This window comes from Porites lutea, chromosome 6, assembly GCF_958299795.1.
Source record: "Porites lutea chromosome 6, jaPorLute2.1, whole genome shotgun sequence".
In the NCBI taxonomy this organism is placed as follows: domain Eukaryota; kingdom Metazoa; phylum Cnidaria; class Anthozoa; order Scleractinia; family Poritidae; genus Porites; species Porites lutea.
Window position 1 is genome coordinate 11,422,520 of NC_133206.1, and position 18,915 is coordinate 11,441,434.

Genomic DNA, 18,915 nt, shown 5'->3' on the forward strand with positions numbered 1-18,915 from the left:
CTGGTCACTAAACAAATATAAATGGCAGTGATTTTATTCAAGTCAAACAAATAAGTTAACATACCACTCTTCTGCACATTTAAGGCACAAGAATCACTCACAAATTTCTTTTTCTCCAAAAACGCTCATAACACTGGTTGTGGCATGAACAGTTAATGCTTATATCAGTGGGAGTAACAACGCAAAAAGAAAACACAGCAATTGTTGGCCACTTAACTTGGGCATATTCAGCATCTTTTCAGCAACTCACTCATGAAGGATTTGTTTGTTTTACTTTTTTGCTTTTTGTAATTTTTTTTGGAGTGTTGACGGACAATAATTATTTTCAAATTTTTAATATAATTTCCTCAGGAAAAAAATTCTTGGTTTTAATCTTTGCAGATACTTTGTAGAAAGAGAAGTTTAATCCTTCAAGTAGAAATTCATTGCTTTGATCTACACTAGTTTATTAGGGCTGACATAGTGCTTAAGTTTTAATTTGACAAATAAATTTTATAAAATAGTAAATCTAATTTTCAAATTATGGATAGCAAATAAATCTGAGTGAAAGTGCACAGGTTAACTATGGACACTTGAAATGATCCTGTCCCAAGAAAAAATAACTAACCTTTACCAGTAATGCACAGGCTCAATATAATTACCATCTTGTTGATTACATAAACAGTTTGTAACAAGTTACTCAATAAAAATTTGTTTAGACTGGTACCCATTGCTGCAAATAACAGCCAGTCATCAAGAAATGTCTGGCTACAATTTAGTGCAAACAACTACATGCCGTTGGGTGTAATGATTGGACAAATGTAGGCTCAATTTCTGATAGTACAGTCTCATTTCCCAAACAGCAGCGGGTAATCAAGCCTAGGACAGATCAAAAACTGGAGACCATCACTTTCGAAACCACAGACTTAACTTGTAGTTCAAGATATTTAACAAGTTATGCTCATGGACTTTTCTGGTTTGTCCAACTAAATAAGAAACTATTTGCAGCCATGAGTACATAAAAAGGTTTCCTTACACTGCTTTGTATTTTTTAGAAATTTAATATTAGTTTTGAATTGCTGTTTTCAAAAATATTGCCAAAATGTGAAATAAATGCATTTCCACTCCTGATAATTAGTATTCCCATAAAGCAGCTTTTCCAATTTCTTTCGCTGTGGCTGCAAACGATCCATTCTGGTGACCCTGGATGTAGCAACCATTGGCAGCCTTAATCGCTATTCTGTTGTACTGAGGAAGTTCAATATTATACTCGCTGGCACCACTTTCATCAGCTGACAGGGTGATGTTAAACTTCTCATCACTACACCAGAATTTTCCTGAATCAGTGCTGATCTTATACATTCCTTTGTCGCATTTCATATGGAAGACATCATATTTTGACTGATTGCTCTCAATTTTATCTTTGCCTCCAACACGGACAAAACCAAAATCACCACGGAGAACCAGCATTGGCCTATTGATAAGCTCTGGAATGTGATATCCTCTCTCCTCATCAATCTCATCACCACCTTCAATAAGATGACCATTGTCTTTGCCTGTAATGTACTTGCCAGTGTGGGATTTGAATACAATCTGTTTACCGTGCCATTCAAGCTCAAACCAGGAGTTAGGTCCAGGCTTGTCGGCTGATGCTGTCATGCCCTTGTCACCCAAAACCCAGTACTTTCCAGTTGAGCCACGAACTGCTACTTTCTTGCTTGATTTGTCAAATTCCAACTGGAAGATCTCTGTGTCTTCAAGTTCACCACGGCGATCAAGAATCACATCCATGCCTAAAAAGAAGGAACGGTATGGGTTTACTAACAAGATCAAATCTAAAACATACAAGTTTTAACCACTGGATTAAGTGATTTGTTCTGACAAGAGAAAGGCCTTCTGGCATTATATCTCGAATGCCATAGTTCACACTGAAAACTGACAATGAACTCTATCAACCCTGTCCATTACATGGGTTCGTAAACCACAAACTCACAATTAACCCCCCCCCCCCCCCCAACACACAAAAAAACAGTAACCAGCAAATGTAGGGCAACTTCAGAATTTTCAGCTCTCTTGTTTTCAAGTGAACCTGTAGCTGCTGTAACTATAACCGATTTTAAACTATGCCAAAATTGTAACTTTTCACAAATGGACCAAAACAGCAAAACTAGAAACAAAAACAAATTGATTGAAACCAGCAAAAAAATGTTTACCTCTTGAAAAAATTGAAAACCAAAATATGTAAAAGAAAAAGATGGAAACCAATACTGATCGATCATTCCCTAAATAAACTTCACCAACTTAAAAAAATGGCTTGAACAGCCAAAGCATATACCCTCAGAGCCACTTTGTAATGTTAAAAGTTGGTCAGATAATTTTCTAATATTTTTTTCTTCTTTACATGACAGTTATAGTGACAGAGCTTTGGCAACAGGGAAATTAAACAAGCAAATTGATCAAAGTAAGCAAATGGTCAAATGAATATCTTACAGAAAAAATTCCCCCAAAAAATTGTCATATTGATCTTGATATTGTTCAAAGAGGCAAAAACTATTCTTAATTGAATAAACTACATTGTAAGGGAAGGTGATTTGGTCTTCTAATCATTTTTGTCTTGAAATATATTATTCTAAAAATTCATATTACCCTAGACCAGTATCTTATGCCCTTAGGCAGCCACAGAAGTGCATGAACATATTATTTATGTAGTCAGCTGTTATTTTTTTGTATTATCAGCCTAACTAATGGTTGGCTCACAACTCACAGATGAATTTTTACTTTTGGCATTCATTCACTTTCATTCTAAACAAACTTGAAACCTTCATTTTAAAATATGCAGCAATTACAATATTGTCTCATGGATGAAGTTTTATTTATCTCAATTGAAACTTGTCATAGTTATACAAAAGAAATATAATCATATTTTGCATGCCCATATTCTTGACTAATTTAAATCAATAAGCTTATCAGCTACATTTTTTGCCTTTTAAGGTAAAAGGAATGGAACGAAAATCACAGCCAAAAATGCATAAACAAAAAGATTATTTTTTCATCACAGACAAAATTGGCATTGTTATCTTTACACTCTTGAATGCTTGTATACAAAGGGTCTTACTCCTTCAAATAATGACATATCTGAGCTCTTGCATTTTGGAGGAAAGCAGACTGGTCAAAATGTATTTTCTCTGTACAGGTTCTAGTATTATTGTCTCCAAGACAAGTAATGAGAAATTAAAAATCAGCCAATTTAGGCGAGTTGTCTGGCAAAGAGACTCAGAGAGTAAATTTTCTATTGGTTTTCTATTTTCAGAAACGAACAGGGACAGCAAATAACAATGAGAATGACAATTAGCATTATTTAACTCTGCTTTTTGTTGCGTGACATCATGGTTATGAATTAAGATATAAGGCAAAACAAAACTATTGCAGCACTATGATCACAAGGGGATGGGGATTAATTTGACAGTGTCTGCATACTGGCACGTTCTAAAAACTCGAGATTTGAGACCAAAAAGATCTATCGATCAACATTACAACAGCGATCACAATTCGAAAAAATTCCTTAGATTCAAGATAAATACACGACACAGAAGTAATCAACAATTTTTCTTCGTTGACCCCAGCAGCTGAAAAAATCCTTCAAAGAAAGAAGTTATGAACACTTTTCACGCATATTTTCCGCGTGAGTAATTTTAATCGGCGATTTACAGAATTTACAGAACTGTTGGTCATATAATAAGATCGGTTTTTTTTTGTTCTATTGTTCTTATAGAGTCACTGGCATAATAATTATTGTTATGTACACAGTTGCTTTCAATTTCTCGCCGCGTGGAATCAACCAGGACGTCTAATCTCTTTGAAATTCATCATAAACATGACTTTTGTTTTGTTTTGTTTTTTTTCGCCCAAATAATTCCGTCGTAGAAGCGATTGCTGTAACTGCAACGTTTTAGACTCGCTACATTCTACCTACACGTGGTCAAGTTCATCGAGTGCAAAGCCATTTTTGTTAATCCATTCAAATCACCGTCAACAACAAACAAGATAAAGAACGGACACACAAAAGCATCTTCAAACCTGCAGATTGGCCTGTAAACACAGAAAAATTTGCATTTTTATGAATGAAATCGGAACGAGCTTGTTAATGTCAATGATTCATAGACAGGGGTAAGGCTTCGTATATATAGAATAAATACAACGGAAGTAGCTCAGTGGGAAACAAAACACAAACTAAAACAACAGAATATTGTACACTACATAGAGAAATTTCGTACCTTGGTGAATTGACAGTCGCCTGCCTGGTTTCGGTCCAATGAATGAAATTTGCGGTGGGCTATCTTGGACGTCAAACAGTTCGTCTTTTCCGACGGTGGTGTTTTTGCCGGCATGAATCTTTCCTGTTCCCACGGGAGCGAGGTAAGTACCCTTGTCGGTTCTGAAAGCCACCTCCCCCTCATGGAATTCAATGGTGAACAAACTCTTCTTACTGGCATCCTCTACAAGCGAGCCATCGTTCGTCAGATACTTTTTGTTGCTCGCTGCGATCGCGTATTTCCCCTCTTTTTCGTCGAACTCCAGAGTGATCGTGGCGTCCGCTCCCCAAGGTATAATCTCGGTGGCTTCGAGCGTGTCCGTCTTGGTGTTGAGATGAGCGAAGCGCGTTCTTCGCGAGCTCATCAGGTTGATGTGTGGGTGCATCGCAAGCTGAATACACCATAACTCTGAAGCGCCAGGTTTCGCCACACATCTAAGCTGATCACCAGTTCCACCGAAGTATGCCCCATGTACACTTTTTATGGCCCACTTTCCGCTGGGCTGTGTCTCGACAGTGAATTTCGCTTCCTCGACTCGCTCTTCGTCCTCGCATTTCATGTTGCCTCTGCGATCTGCCGACAGATATCTGCTGAGGTGGCTTCGAAAATAACAAATATTGCTACCTTCTTCCTGCTCCAATGTCCACATTTGTTTCTTCTTCAGCGCAGTCCCGTCCACGTTTAACTTGAACCCGAACGTCTCGAGCGTGAGATATCTTTTCGAGGCTTCGTTGAATAGCCCAAAATTCCATCTGAACGTTTTGGTAGCCATGTCGTTTGCGCGCGTCTGACTAATTCCGAGTACGAAATCGGTAAAACGTCGCTAAAAACTTTTTTAAACGCTTGAGAAATTCAGTGAGCGAGATCAATGACGCCCAAGCGTGTAATTGGGAAAGTGTGCGATCACAGAGTGTAGCTATTCGAATTGCCTAGCATCCGCGCCTTCAGGAAACGAATAAGAGGACCGCCTTCTATCATCTTGATTGGAAAAAAGCCATGTCGTGGCCCGTCATTCATCATTAATAGCTGTCAACATGTGGTCGGTATAAAATTCTTGTCTGTCATTAGACTTCGAGACAATCCTGTGGTATATTGTTTTTATCCAAAATTACTGGTTATCAATCCTTTAAGCCTTTGTTTAAGCGCTCAAAACCTGGAAATGCTTTTATTTCCGCGTGGAGGCAACGCCCGCTTCGCATTCTCTTTCATTTTTCGCATAAGCACATTTACACGCGCTGAGATATGATAATGTCTCGTGAGCCAGACGGTTTGTAAAGTCATTTCAAGTGTCGACAGATGGCGCTGCTGACTACTGATTCGATCCAATCAGTAAGGGCACGTCTCCAATTTTATCCGGGCGAAGTCACGAAATCATCATATTGTTCATGTTCAAAGGAGTTCATATAGCCCGTGGGGGACCCTAATAAAACTTTTCTTTGCGCCGGCACGAAGTGGAAATCAATATTTAGTTTACAATCGCTAAGCGTCTGTCTTACGACGTGTATTCTCATCACACACGATCTGAATAACTTATTGTGCGATTGATTTTAATTTTGATTTTCATTTTAAAATTGATAAAAATGATCGTGCTTTCTTTTATCTACCCACCGTACTTATTCCTTCTCGTTCCACGCACGAAAAACTGCTGCAAATCAGTAGTATCACACACGCGAGTATATTTAGACAATTTCATTTTACTAAAATACTTGAATGCAAATCCAGAAATTTTCAAATGAAAGCCGTTAATGGGTGCCCGAAAGACTCCATATTACAAAGCCTTAAAGACCCTTTAAACACCGTACTGCAAAAAATTAAATCCTCTATTAATGATCCTTTTGTTCTACACTTATTATCATGAGTTTTAGCATTGATTGTGTCGTCGGCCACGTCTTTCCTTTAACATACATGTAGGTGTGCTACTCTCTTTGTTGTAACCAATCATATTCCGCAGCGTACGCGATTCATTCACATCACTTGTCCAAACAAGTAACTCCAGTTTTTATTAGACTTTCGCCCAGGCAACAATGAATTGAATTTGTGACCGTACAGTTGGACTCCACGGCAACCGCACTCACTCATAGAGTACAACTGTCCAGCTCGCTTTTCAGTTCATTGACATATTTTTACTTTCGCAAACAAGGATATATTTTTACTCGCTTCCGCATACAAACATAGTTCTCAGATTTTTACCACATTAACGTGCGGCCATTTCCCCCTCCGGCTCGCTGTTTACTGATCCTCGCCGGAAAAATAAAATTCGAGTCCTTGTTCAACTTTCGATTAACCGCTTTGTCTCAGTTTTTCAATTGCCATCATTCAAGAACAATCATTTCCGCACTGGAAACGTGAACGTTTTTCTCTGACTGGCTTTCAGATCTGCCCGAATGATGCGCTTAGTGGGGTAGCGTGTACGCTCTTTCAGCTGGCTCCTTTCTTCTTTCCTTTTTATTGTTATTTTTTTCACTTTCTTTTATTTTTCCTCTTATTGGTCTTTCATCTTCGTGTTTTTGGAACACCTACGTTAAAAATACGGTTATGAGAGTTTAACTACTTGCATAGTTTTTACAGCTTTTTTGCATTGGAAGTGTGAGCAAGAATTTATTAAGACAAGCAAAACCACGGCAGGAAACCGATGAGCAGTGATTCTTGAGGTCGTTGAGGACCATGATCTTTAATTAATTTGTCACTAAAAAGAACGATGGGGTTATTGCTGTTGTACAATAGCAAGTGATAAGTCCCCAGAGGACGTTTAGAATTAAGTGGTCTATATAAAAGCCCACTGATACCCACAGGATGGAATGAAGAAACAGGTCATTTCCAAGTTCCAAAAACCACCACTGTCAAAATGTGGCCGAGGGCAACACATTGTTCCAAAAAGGAGTTTATTTGCATGAAAATCAGGGCATGAAAATAAAAAAATAACAATATCGATGGATTTACACTTACCCTCGTTTTAAAACAGAGGCTACTCCGCTAAAACTGGCAGCACCTTTAGTGCAGGTAAAAGCACTTATCACAAAAGAGCTGGTCCAATCAATCTTAAAACCAAAGATTTGGCTAAAATATTAAAAAAACGACGAAGCAAGTTAAATAGACCAAAGACGCTGTCCAAAGTCAGGGAATTTCGTTCATGGCAACTGATCTTTGGAAAGATTAAAAAAGATCACCTTTTGCACCTAAAATCTCCTAATTATTGAATATATTTCTTTGCTTTCACATCTTAAATAAGTTAAATTGATTCTTAGCATATACCTTTAACCTGTGTCTAACCTAGAAACCAAAAGGCTGGGGGCTAACCAGAAAGCGTCTTTAATTTTGTTAAGTTCAGTAGTTCTCAGGCTCTAATAACACATTTTGCAATTATCTGGTAAGCTTATTTTTGTACTAAACATTTTATTGCTTATTGTAAATTAGTAAATTAACCACAAAGAGCAGATAACGTCCATTTATCTGATCCAGTGGGGCTGACCATCAATATTTTCCATACCGGAAGGCTCCACCCGAGAAGACGGTCATTTAGGTGTTGAGGAGGGCCCTTGGAGACCATTTTTTGGGGGGCCCTTCAAGACATTAGTCTGAACTCCTCGTTGCCAGGGTCTCTCGTGCGAGAGAGGACGAGAGAGAGGTTGTGTCGGTTGTGTCTCCAACAGACTAACACCAAAGAAAAAAAGTGCAAAAATTCTGCGTCTGCCGTTAAAGAGAGGACCCAATGAACCAATCACAGCGGGTCATGTGATACAAATGATTGTGCTGCGAAGACTAAGAGTAAGCACGTGACGCTTGGCGATCTTACACCTCAAGTGATTACATCGTGAGACGAACTAACGACAATCCTCTTTACCATTTAACTTTAGACCACGATGAAAAACCAAAATGTGACCCAACGAGACAATTCCAGCAGAGTTTTTCATTGCCTATTACAAATCTCCTTGACGACATTTCAGTTGTAAATTTTTCCTGATTTACTCGTCAGCTGCCATTTCAAACATTTCTATGAAACGCACAAGCACTGTCAAATTTCCTTTAGTAGAGGGAGGACAATCTTATTCCAGCTCGCATCCCATCGTGTCCTTTGAAAACTTGCAAGATTTTCTTTGTAACTTGAGAGTAAAGGTTTGCTCAAAGGAAACCCTTTAAAAAGTTTCTGTCAAAGAAAATGAAGACCAATTAAGCGACTGAAAAGACTCATACTGTTAAGAACAATTATTAATATCTGGCCCATACTGAAGAGCATATAGGTAGGTTTTGCTATAATGTCAAAAGAACAATCAAAATAAAAGCTTAGATAACAACAAAAGATGGATACATAACCTTATTTCAGTAATTGCAAAACAAAACAAACAAAACTAACCAAGGGAAAACCCTCGACAAAGGGAACACCCAGACACCTATATAATTACTAACTTTAACGAAACTCGGCATACATACATCAACTGACCAACAGATAAAATTTGTTAAATTATGCTAAGGCAGGCTCTTAGCGTGGTAGAGGAGTTCGGGGGGGGGGGGGGGGGTTACTTGGGGTAATTTTTGCTGGATATGTGCCGCTAGCCCCTCAGGGCCCCTACCCCATTATAGTCTATTCTGTGATCAATTATAGACCCCATCTTAGTCACTTTTGGGCAAATACGTAATTTTCGCGATCCCAACTTAGTCACTTTCCATTTTTATGAATTGACACATTTTTTAGATTGATTGAAAAACACTTTACTTTTCTTGTGCAGTACAAACACTCTGGTGCGTTTGCTAACCGTAAAATTAATATAAAGGACTTGTGAATGACGGGACCAGTCAGCAAAACTCCGTCAACGTGGCTGGACGGACTAACACCTAAAAATCTGTAAAACTGACAAGTTTAAAAGTGGTTTGTTTTGAACTGAAGAAGAAATAGCTCCGCAAAGTCGCGGAATTTTACAGCCCTTTGTTTGGTGGGGCGTCAAGCTCTTGTCCTCACCTAGCCTGCGTAGCAAGCGTTTCTGTGCGGTTTAGGAACAAGAGTCAAAGACCGCGCGAAAAATGGCACAAGTTAAAGAGCGGGAAAGTTTGGTTCTCGTTTCATTTCTCGCGCGGTCAAAACCGAAAGTCCCCTTCCAAGAGCTCTTTTTGCTCCGAAACCAAACGGAAACGCGTGCTACGCATGCTAGCCCTCACCATGGCAAACGTCTGTAAAATTTCGCGACTTTGTGAAAGCAATATCTTCGCTCGCTTTGGACGTATTACCATTATACTTGTAAATGTTCAGCAGTGTCCATGGATATTCGCTTACTGGTCTTTATCAAAACTTGTAAAAACCGTGCAACGGTCTATTGGAAGTTCAGTTATACTCCTGGAGGCAACAAGACTGTAACAGATGGTGCCAGATTCATGAAACATACCTTCAGTTGTTGAGCGAGCTCTAAGCTGTCATGGAATATCAGTCCGTTTTCTTCATGTTTCACTAACTCATGTAAGCTGAAAGAAAAAGAGAAGAAAACAGATATGTCCAAGATCGAACGCTAATGAGATGCAAAAGACAGAAACGAAGTTTCCTCCTGGATGACTTCCTCAAAAATCAAGAGTGGTAGTGACATAACAAAAAATGAAATGTTAGTCCGCACTCTTACCAATCAAAATGTATAGCACACACTGGTAGGCCACATCCAAACATGTCAACCACCTGATAAGGACAATATACATGTGTGCACTGTTAGTTACGACTCCGACGTACCATCCGTTCCCAGGCGGTGGTTCCTTAAATTTTCTACGAGAGCATATGCTGCGTATTCTCCACGTCTCTGATTTTGTTCCAGACAAGAAATAGCCTGCGAGCAAGCGAGAGGGCGCGCGAGCTAACGCGCGAGCGAGGCCGAGCGACCCTCGTACTTACGTCTCCTGTTAGCTGCTCCTTATGGCTGCCCATTTTCTTTAGCTCCTATGGTTATTCGGGGCAGCCTGTACTCCTCTATATTTTTGTTAATTCATTTTGTTTATCAGTATAGTATACTGTTGGGTATGAACAAAGTTGCAGTTGTTGTTTGGCGTGCGGCTCTCGCGTGACTTCTCGTGACTCCCGCGAATGGAGAGCTTGCTCGCCGGCTAGACAAGAAAAAGGTGAATTCTCCGAATTTGGGATCCTGTTCTCAGTAAGCTACACACGACGGCACATCCCCGTATATGCCATACATAGAAGGTCACCCTTGGTTTGAATTGGGTACAGTAAAAACCCGCAACTAAGAACCTAAAAATTAAGAACCTGTTAGCCTAAAATTGGTCATTTATACCCCCTATAAACAAGAACCTATTTAGCTTAAGAAATTTAAAACAGGTTCTTATTTTCTTAAATCATAATATTACATTACAGCTGCATTGCAAGAATCATATTTGAAGCAAAAAAAGCACATTGCCATTGTTGTAAAAATGTTTTTTTAAAGAAAATTGATATATTCTTAAATGTTTTTTTTTTTGGGGGGGGGGGGGGGTGGGGCTGAAGAAAATAAAAGTATAGGCTAATGACCAACTTGTTTGCAGCTGCGTTTTAATTGTTTTTTCTCCAGGATAAAGAACCAATTTTAAGAACCTAAAAAGCCTAAAATTCTGTTAACTACCATTTATATAAGAACCTGTTTAGGCTAACTCCTAAAAATGTAGGTTCTTAGTTGCGGGTTTTGACTGTATTTGGGCGCGCGAGGGCGCCATTCAGGTGACATCGCCCGAATTCCCCCTTCCCTTCCCACTTAAACGAATGCTACGCAGGCAACAGGTTGATAGCCATGAGTACATTATAATGGTCAAAAAATTTAATTTATCACAGACTTAAAGCATAAGGTGAAGTTTCTTCAGGTATGAAGCAATCTAACTCTTCAAGTGCAGGGATCAGGAAGCATAGAACGAAGGTAATGAAGCTCTAAGTAGACTGACCTTCATCGGTAAATCAAGTCCTGAGGAAGATTTATGAAGACACACACCAAGATCTGCTGAACCTGAAAGTATATACATCTAATTTATTATTATTGCAATTATTATTATTATTATTATTATTATTATTATTATTATTATTATTATTATTATTATTATTATTATTATTATTTATTTCTATTCTTATGTGACATTTTGCCAACTCCTTCGCTTCAAACAAATTAGAATTTCTTGGTTTTGCGAAAATGACTACTAGTTTGGTGAACAAAACTTGGTGGACACAACCTCAAGAAATAGCTACCCTTTGGTTCAAGCCTGAGTAGCAAGCGTTAGTGTGAAAAATGAAAGTAACAGTTAAAGTAAGAGCTAAACAAAGCAAACCACTTCCTTTTCCCATTTGCTCTCGCCTAAACTTTTGCGTTTAGCTTGCAGGGGTCGAGAAACTAAATGTACATCTTGAACTACAAGAACTTGTTTTAGAACTCTTTATTTGAACTACCTTCTATAGTTCTTCCATCAAAGACTGTTATTTAACCCCATTACTTTTTATATTCAGAAAACAGAAGTCCAAGCACATGAGCCTTCTTGACTTCCAGTTGCTGTACGAGATGTTGGAGACATTGAAGTGCCAAAAGAGTGAGAATGACTTTAAAATCTGATAAACGTCTATAGATATCTTCCAACGCCTTCGGAAAGAATCTTCAGGCATCTTTGGATATTTTCGATCTGACATTCTGAGCAATGAGAACCTTGTGTCTTGTGACACGCAACAACTTTAAAAGTAACCTTTCATAAAATTGATATAGAGTAAATGGCCTACCAAGCAGTCTTGGATAATCTTCTGGCTCCAGCCATGGAGTACATATTCTCACATGTTTAAAATCCTTTTCATTAATAATTATGTTTTGGTAATATTTCTTTAAAGGTCCTTTGCCTGAGAAAGGAAAAGAACAATATGAGCAGATTTGTATTTCATTAAATTAAAGTAACATTAAAAAAAATTGTCTAAACGCATGAGCCTAAAACTCACCAGTTATTGCACAAACTAACGATGGAAGATTTTCCTTATTTTCAGTGATAAACTTCTCATAGGCTGTTGAAATTTAACAAACCATGAGATTATTAATAGAAATCAGTGACAAGCCCCAGTATTAAGTTACAAGTTCATATCCCCTCTCACGTGTTCTACCAGAAGAAACAGGAAAATTTAATGAAGAATTCTTACCTTCAAGAGCATCCAAAAGAATGGAAAAGTCTTCATCTTCTGTAAAATTAAAAACAAAGGCATATGATAAAATGAAAAAAAATAAATAAATAAATTTTGTGTGATGTCTTACTATGAAGTAATGGTATGAGGTGGTGTGTCATATGTTACAGGTTAAATTTTTTAACCTAGGTTAATTCTCTATTTCCTTTGTCTCCTAGCCCTAATTATTAATGAATTAGGGCTAGGAGACAAAGACAAGATTGATCCGCTATGGACATACATACTGGTATCTACATGTATTCCTGTTTCAAAAGGAAGAAAGTAGGTGCTATCTACCTGTCCAGCTAGTACTGCTGACCAATAGAGCAGATCGGCGCTGTCTGTTGAGAACTCTCCCATCTTTGAGCTGGAGCGTAAATGCTGTCATGGAAGCAACATTTTCCTTATATTCTGAAGGGCTTTAAATGGGATAAAAATAATGTTAACTTGACACTTATAATACTAAAATATAATGTGAAAGTGTCCTTATTCGTATAAATGGGAAGGAAACTTGAAAAGTTCTTACTACATTAAAAAGCCACATAAAAGTTGTTACCTTTCCAATGCACTGAAAACTTCATACTCTTTTGATAGTTTTTCAAAAAGCTACAAAAACAGAAATGTTGAATTGATGATATTACCTTCCAAGAATAATGTAACCTGATTACCTAAATAATAATAATTATTGCATTGTTTTACCTCTTGATTTAAATCATGTATGTTATTAGTGTATATCACCGGTGTTTCTAAGGTTTCTTCCCCAAATTTTAGATGGCTTACAAGTGTGTTTCTAAAAATCAATATATCAATATTCCAACCACTCTTTTTGTACCTGTTTTCATTTTTTGCACTATGAGCAACATACTGTCAACAGCAGTTGTTGGCAGAACTATGGGAAATACTAAATTTACCATAAGGAATAATGTTTTGCAATAAAAACAAAAGCAAAACAATGAAATGCACACAATGTTGTACAATAATTTTTTATTTTATTAACAGAGAAACAAGCATAAGTCACCTCATGTTGTGAAGTAAGATCCACTGCATGAAAACGTAATGGAGGTCTGTCATAAAGTGTGACTGCCCTGGAAACAAGTATGGTACTCAGCTGTACATGCATTGTAAGTATTTTTTGTAACTTGAAGAGCTAAAAGGAAGTTGTCAGTCTACTGAAAGACATCAATAAAAAAACTGTGAGTGTACAAAAGAAAAACAGTCACTAGATACTGTTAGGTACATAAATTACATTCTATCAAGATGCTACAAAATTTTTTAGGTTGTTACTGCAAACTACAACTTTGACAATGCAAAACCTTTACCTTTAGCCTCAATAGAATTAACCACTCTAACACAAATGCAAAATATTATTGTTATATGGTTTTCTCAAAAAATATGCCTGCTCTCATTGGCTCGTTCATCTACCAAAATTGAATGAAACTATTTTCTGCTAAAAGTTGCTAAAACTGCCAATTAAAATACCAAAATCTATGAAAGCAGAGGTTGACAGTCAGTAATGGATCAAATCCCTGAAGAAAGGGGATCCACTCAAAAATATTTTTTCTCGAGTCTCAGTTTTTCTTTAATCTAAGGAGGCCACGCACCATAGCCTGTGATTGTTGAGATCTGTTGACTGTAATTTTCATATTTATGGTACGCTTGGATCTTGTGCTTGTTGTGCCATCAAATTACTAATGACTGCAGATCCCCTAAGAAACCAGTTTACTTTAATTGTCAATGTTTGGCTGTTTTTAGGAGACGAAATGAGCTACTTCTCATGAAACCAATAATTAAATGTACTGTCTGTTAATCACTGTTTACAAACCTAATTCCCCTCTGATCCCACAAATCCTTCTGCATTGCTTGAGTGACACATAAATTATGTGAGGACATGCTTCCAAAGAAGAACTCATACCTACAAAATATTGAAAAATACTCTTCCTTGACATCTTAGCTTTAAAGGAGCCGTGTCACAAAATGTATCAAAATTCAAACAGCCAGAGCTGCAACCATAAGAATAATGGCCTGAAACAATAAACAGGGGCGGATCTAGGGGGAGGGTGCAGGGGGTGCGCACCCCCCCCCCCCCCTTGAGATGACCTGCGGTTTTCTAATACAACTGGTAATCTAAAAAAAAAAAAAACTATGTGGTTTATTGGTGCTGAAGTAGAGCAAGAGATGAGTGCACCCCCTCCTAAAAAAATCCTGGATCCGCCCCTGATAACAGAAGGTAACATTATACAAAAGAGGGCACGGATGGAAAAACTTGGAGAAGATTAAAACAGATTACAGTTGTCATTTTTGAAAACTTGTCAGCCTAACAGTTTTTCCAGTTCCATTTCTGTTGTTTTTAACGCTTGACTTACAATGCTTTGCGAGAGATATTTCTTAGAAACAATGCTGTGATTCCTCACTAATGTTAATTTTCTTATCGTATAAAGACACATTTTTGGCAAAATTAACCAAATGAACCAGAAAAATGTAACACAGCCCCTTTAATTATCGTCCTGGGAAGAACTTAATCTCCGACTTGACATTGTACATTGCTTGGGTCATAAGGCCCCAGAAAAGAAACCTACCATCTGGCAATCTTCACCAAAGGATGTCCATCGTTTTTCACTCCGAGGGCCAAAATTGTAAAGCCATAATTGTGCCAATCAATAATGAACTTGCTACCACATAACATGCTTACAAAACAGACGACAGCAAGTGATGGAATAGCTGGAGGATTCTATCAATGAAACAATTAGCAGTTATTGGATGAGGCTGAGTATGAGATAAAGAATTACCATAAATCCTCTATTAAGAACCCCCCCCCCCCCACATTTTAGGAGAAGAAAGTTATTCAGGCCCCCCCCCCTCTTTTAAGCCCCCCTCTCCCCTCCCCATTTATTCTTAAATGGTAGACTTTAACACTTCATGTGAACTGATCCGCAATCTGGTATGATTTATTCACGTGCTGGAAGCTCGGATTTTTTTTTCATCTCTCCCGGCTGCATGACATCCACCTTCATGTACCAGAGCTTTTCCACTTTACTTTTAGCTTTGGTGGAGAATTGATACCATCACCTTCGCTAAATTACATAAAGCTGCCCCCTTCAAACTTACTCGAAATAAATAAGCACCCAGGGGGCTTAATAGAGGATTTAAGGTATGCTCATTGTATTTACAACCATAACCTAAACATCAAAATTTTGACATATTCCCCATAGAGGTAATACATACCAAATTTTGTGGTGTGATTTTGAAATAAAAAACAATAGATTAATTTTCAACTGAAAATCTATAATTTAAGATGCAACAGATGGCTGGCTGAGTTGTCAGCATTCCTCGCCTCTTGCTGGTCTTTTTTAATAAAGGTCAAAATCATCAGGCATTACTGAGTGAATATGCTGTAATACACAGTACTGTACATGCAATTGCAAGGCAAAGCAAATCTACTCCTTCCTGCCCTCTGGCAAATTTTGACCATTCCTTCTTGTTTTTGCTTAGAAACTCCACTTCCAGGCAAAGGTGTTTTCTCACAATAGATGTGCAAAAGCCATTTTCATATTTGTCACCATGTGTCTACTAAAATTATGCTATGAAGCCTAATTTAAAACATATTGACTGATGACCAATCAGACATTTGCATTACTGGGGCAACTAACTCATTTTAAATGAGCTGTGATGAAGTTATTACATACAGTCTCCCCATTTTTTCTAACCTCTCTCCCCAATGGTTTACACCTGGATGTCTGCCCCCACAGCGTTCTTGAAACCCAGATCAGCCATGGCAGCTTGTAATAGTAAATGCTTGATCCAAATGATCTTAAGTAAAAATAGGGGCTGTAAACAGGCCAGAGTCTGAGCTCTTATTTATGTGGTCTTTCCTAGACCTTTTATTACCTGTACCATAAAATAACTGCTTGAATACCTGGACTAAAAAATGTGTGCATTGAGACCCACAGCATATGAGGATGGAAAAGAGCTGGATAAACTGCAATACTGCCTTTACTGCAAAAAATGCCAATTTAGGCAAACCTATAATGAAGATTGAGAAAATCAGTAAAAGTTCTTTCCTGTCAGCATTGTATTGCAGCTTGTGACAGAAGTAATTCAAAATGAAGCTTTGCTTTGCAAACATTTGCACAAGTTTAATAGTTTGTTTCCTTCTATGCAGTTTCAACTGTTAGCATAATACTACTATTTAGATTTGTGCATTAGAATTAATTCATGTGACACCACCTTACGCAAAAGGAACAGCCTGGTGGTGTGGGGGAGGGGGGGGGAAATCGTACTCGACTAGTGGAGGGTTTGAAACCCTGATCCTGTTTAGGACAAAAAAAAACCTAAAAAACATATATAACCTTTATTACATGTAACCTGCAGTTTAGGACAAAGGTCAATTGCACACCATCTTGTTTTAAAGCCATTCATTGGCAATTACAATGGAGAAAATTTGCATTATAGTCATTGCTTTTGTAATACTTGGAGTACAAACAAATTTCATCGAGCAAATCAACTCAGTCGTACAGGCAATACCCTGTTTATAATACCGTACGCCATTTTACAGTTGTGTGCTCCGTGCTCTAACCTTTGAATAGAAGCGAGGATGGCAGTGACCTGGTTTTGTTACAAACCTTCAGCATTTTATGTGCAAATCGTAGTATTCTCATGCTAACAAGCCAGTGAACATGATCATTTACATATGAAAAACAAGAAGGTGCATGTAACAAAACAAGGTCACCTGTTCAAAGGCCAGGGGCCCGTTTCTCGAAAGTCCCGATAATTAACGGGCCGGAAAGCCGTCTCTCCTTTTATATTAAAGATTGAGGTTTCAAAAGTTTTGCATCTAGCATGATAAAACTATCAGTTAGTGAAACAAAATGGAGTGGTTTGCTAGCTAGGACTGGCGCTCTTATTCTTTATATTTTGATTTGAATATTTGACTTCGGGCCCGAAAAGTTACCGGGACTTTCGAGAAATGGGCCCCAGGGCACTGAGCACACAAATGTAAAATGGCCAATTAGGGCAAACTCAAACAAAATTATATAACCCGTATGGACCTGGACTCACCCAAAATCATTATACAGTGTACACTGTTTAGAACAGAGAGGACAAAAACTATACCATGTCCAACAGCACATCCCTGTATAGGCCATAAAATGGAGTACTTCCCCTGGGAGGTACAGAACAAACATGGCCTAGTGACTAAAGCATACTGAAATCCTTACCTCTAAATATTTCTGGAAAGTCTGATAAAATCTGTATAGAGACCTTTCCACTCTGTTTGAGTTCCTTGATAGGGCTGGACCCTATAAAATATTCAGATTAAACAACAACTTTAAAAAAAGTTCATAAAACTTTTTGAAATTCCCCACCACCCTTGGCCCCTGTGACCCGGCCCTCTCACCAACAAGGGGACTGAAAGCAACCATGAAGGGAAGCGGCCAGGATGTGCTGCCAGCCTTGAGATCATACTCTGCCTCCCCCCTCCCTGCAACTTCCTCTCCCTTAGCGTTACATACCACCCCATCCTTAATGTTTTTTTTTTGGTTGTTGTTGTTGTTTTTTTTTTTTGCTGTGGATCACTGAGCGTCTGATGTCCAAAAATACCTGGCCCCGGTTGTTCAAAAGGTGGATAGCGCTATCCGCCGGATAAAAATCTATCCAGTAAATAACGCAATTATTGGTTTCCCTAACACTTATCTGCTGAATAGTGATTTATCCGGTGGATAGTGCTATCCAACGTTTGAACTACCGGGGCCAGAGGAGCAGTCCATCCAATATCCACTTTAGCCACTCCCACCCCAGCTTCCAGGTTGATGCGAAAAGTCATTTCTGACAGGATGGCTGTTAAAAAATATGCTTCTCCTTTGATTTCATTAATTTTTCTGACGGGCAATTAATATTTAATTTCATTAATAATTAATTAATCACCAAGAAAATGTTTCTTGAGAGGGAAAAAAAGCAGAAAAATAGGAAATTTTGAGTAGTGACATGTAAGACCATTTGTCTATTATATCTTGACTGTGGTGGTAGAAATTAAAGTACCTTGTCAACATGCAACGGGAATGGACCCTCCCCCCCCCCCCCCCCCGGGCCCCAAAACTCCTGATGTAACAGAAGAGGCCAATATATCGCATACCTCCGAATCCCACTAGGTCTACATCAAATCCCGCCTTTGCACAAGAAAGTGCATGGTACTGCATGCGGGGACTTCTACCAACATCTCCAAGGACTAGGACACAAATCCTTGGTTTGTATTTGTCCTTTCGCCCTCTCAGCCAATAGACGGCAGTGATCAATACGACGAAAAAAGCAATCAAAACCGATGCCAAATACATCTAAACTGCGTTATTCAAACGTCTGATCTCCACTGTATAGACGAAAAATACACATAGCCTGATCAGAGATTCTTTCTGCTCTTTTGGGCTAAACGTTAGTTGTCTCTAAAAGGGTTGATCATTCAGGGTTGCACGTGTTGAGGTTCGCGATTTCGCG

At 38.4% G+C, this 18,915-nt stretch overlaps 3 protein-coding genes across 3 annotated transcripts in view; all 3 read right to left on the minus strand.

The window, feature by feature from the left end:
- Window positions 1-18,915, minus strand: part of LOC140940068 (uncharacterized) — a 66,442-nt gene that overhangs the window by 38,017 nt on the left and 9,510 nt on the right. The gene's annotated exons all lie outside the window — the stretch shown is intronic.
- Window positions 7-5,187, minus strand: LOC140941775 (fascin-2-like). The gene is made up of 2 exons (XM_073390790.1): window positions 4,254-5,187; window positions 7-1,772 (listed from the first exon to the last, which is right to left on the minus strand). The coding sequence occupies exons 1-2, from the start codon at window positions 5,062-5,064 to the stop codon at window positions 1,114-1,116; spliced, it is 1,470 nt and encodes a 489-aa protein (XP_073246891.1). The 5' UTR covers window positions 5,065-5,187; the 3' UTR covers window positions 7-1,113.
- On the minus strand, window positions 7,063-18,891 carry LOC140941777 (chitobiosyldiphosphodolichol beta-mannosyltransferase-like). The gene is made up of 15 exons (XM_073390792.1): window positions 18,560-18,891; window positions 17,646-17,726; window positions 16,346-16,452; window positions 15,009-15,160; window positions 14,255-14,344; window positions 13,451-13,517; window positions 12,989-13,038; window positions 12,730-12,851; window positions 12,412-12,450; window positions 12,217-12,279; window positions 12,007-12,120; window positions 11,190-11,251; window positions 9,896-9,948; window positions 9,668-9,743; window positions 7,063-8,436 (listed from the first exon to the last, which is right to left on the minus strand). The coding sequence occupies exons 1-15, from the start codon at window positions 18,756-18,758 to the stop codon at window positions 8,305-8,307; spliced, it is 1,407 nt and encodes a 468-aa protein (XP_073246893.1). The 5' UTR covers window positions 18,759-18,891; the 3' UTR covers window positions 7,063-8,304.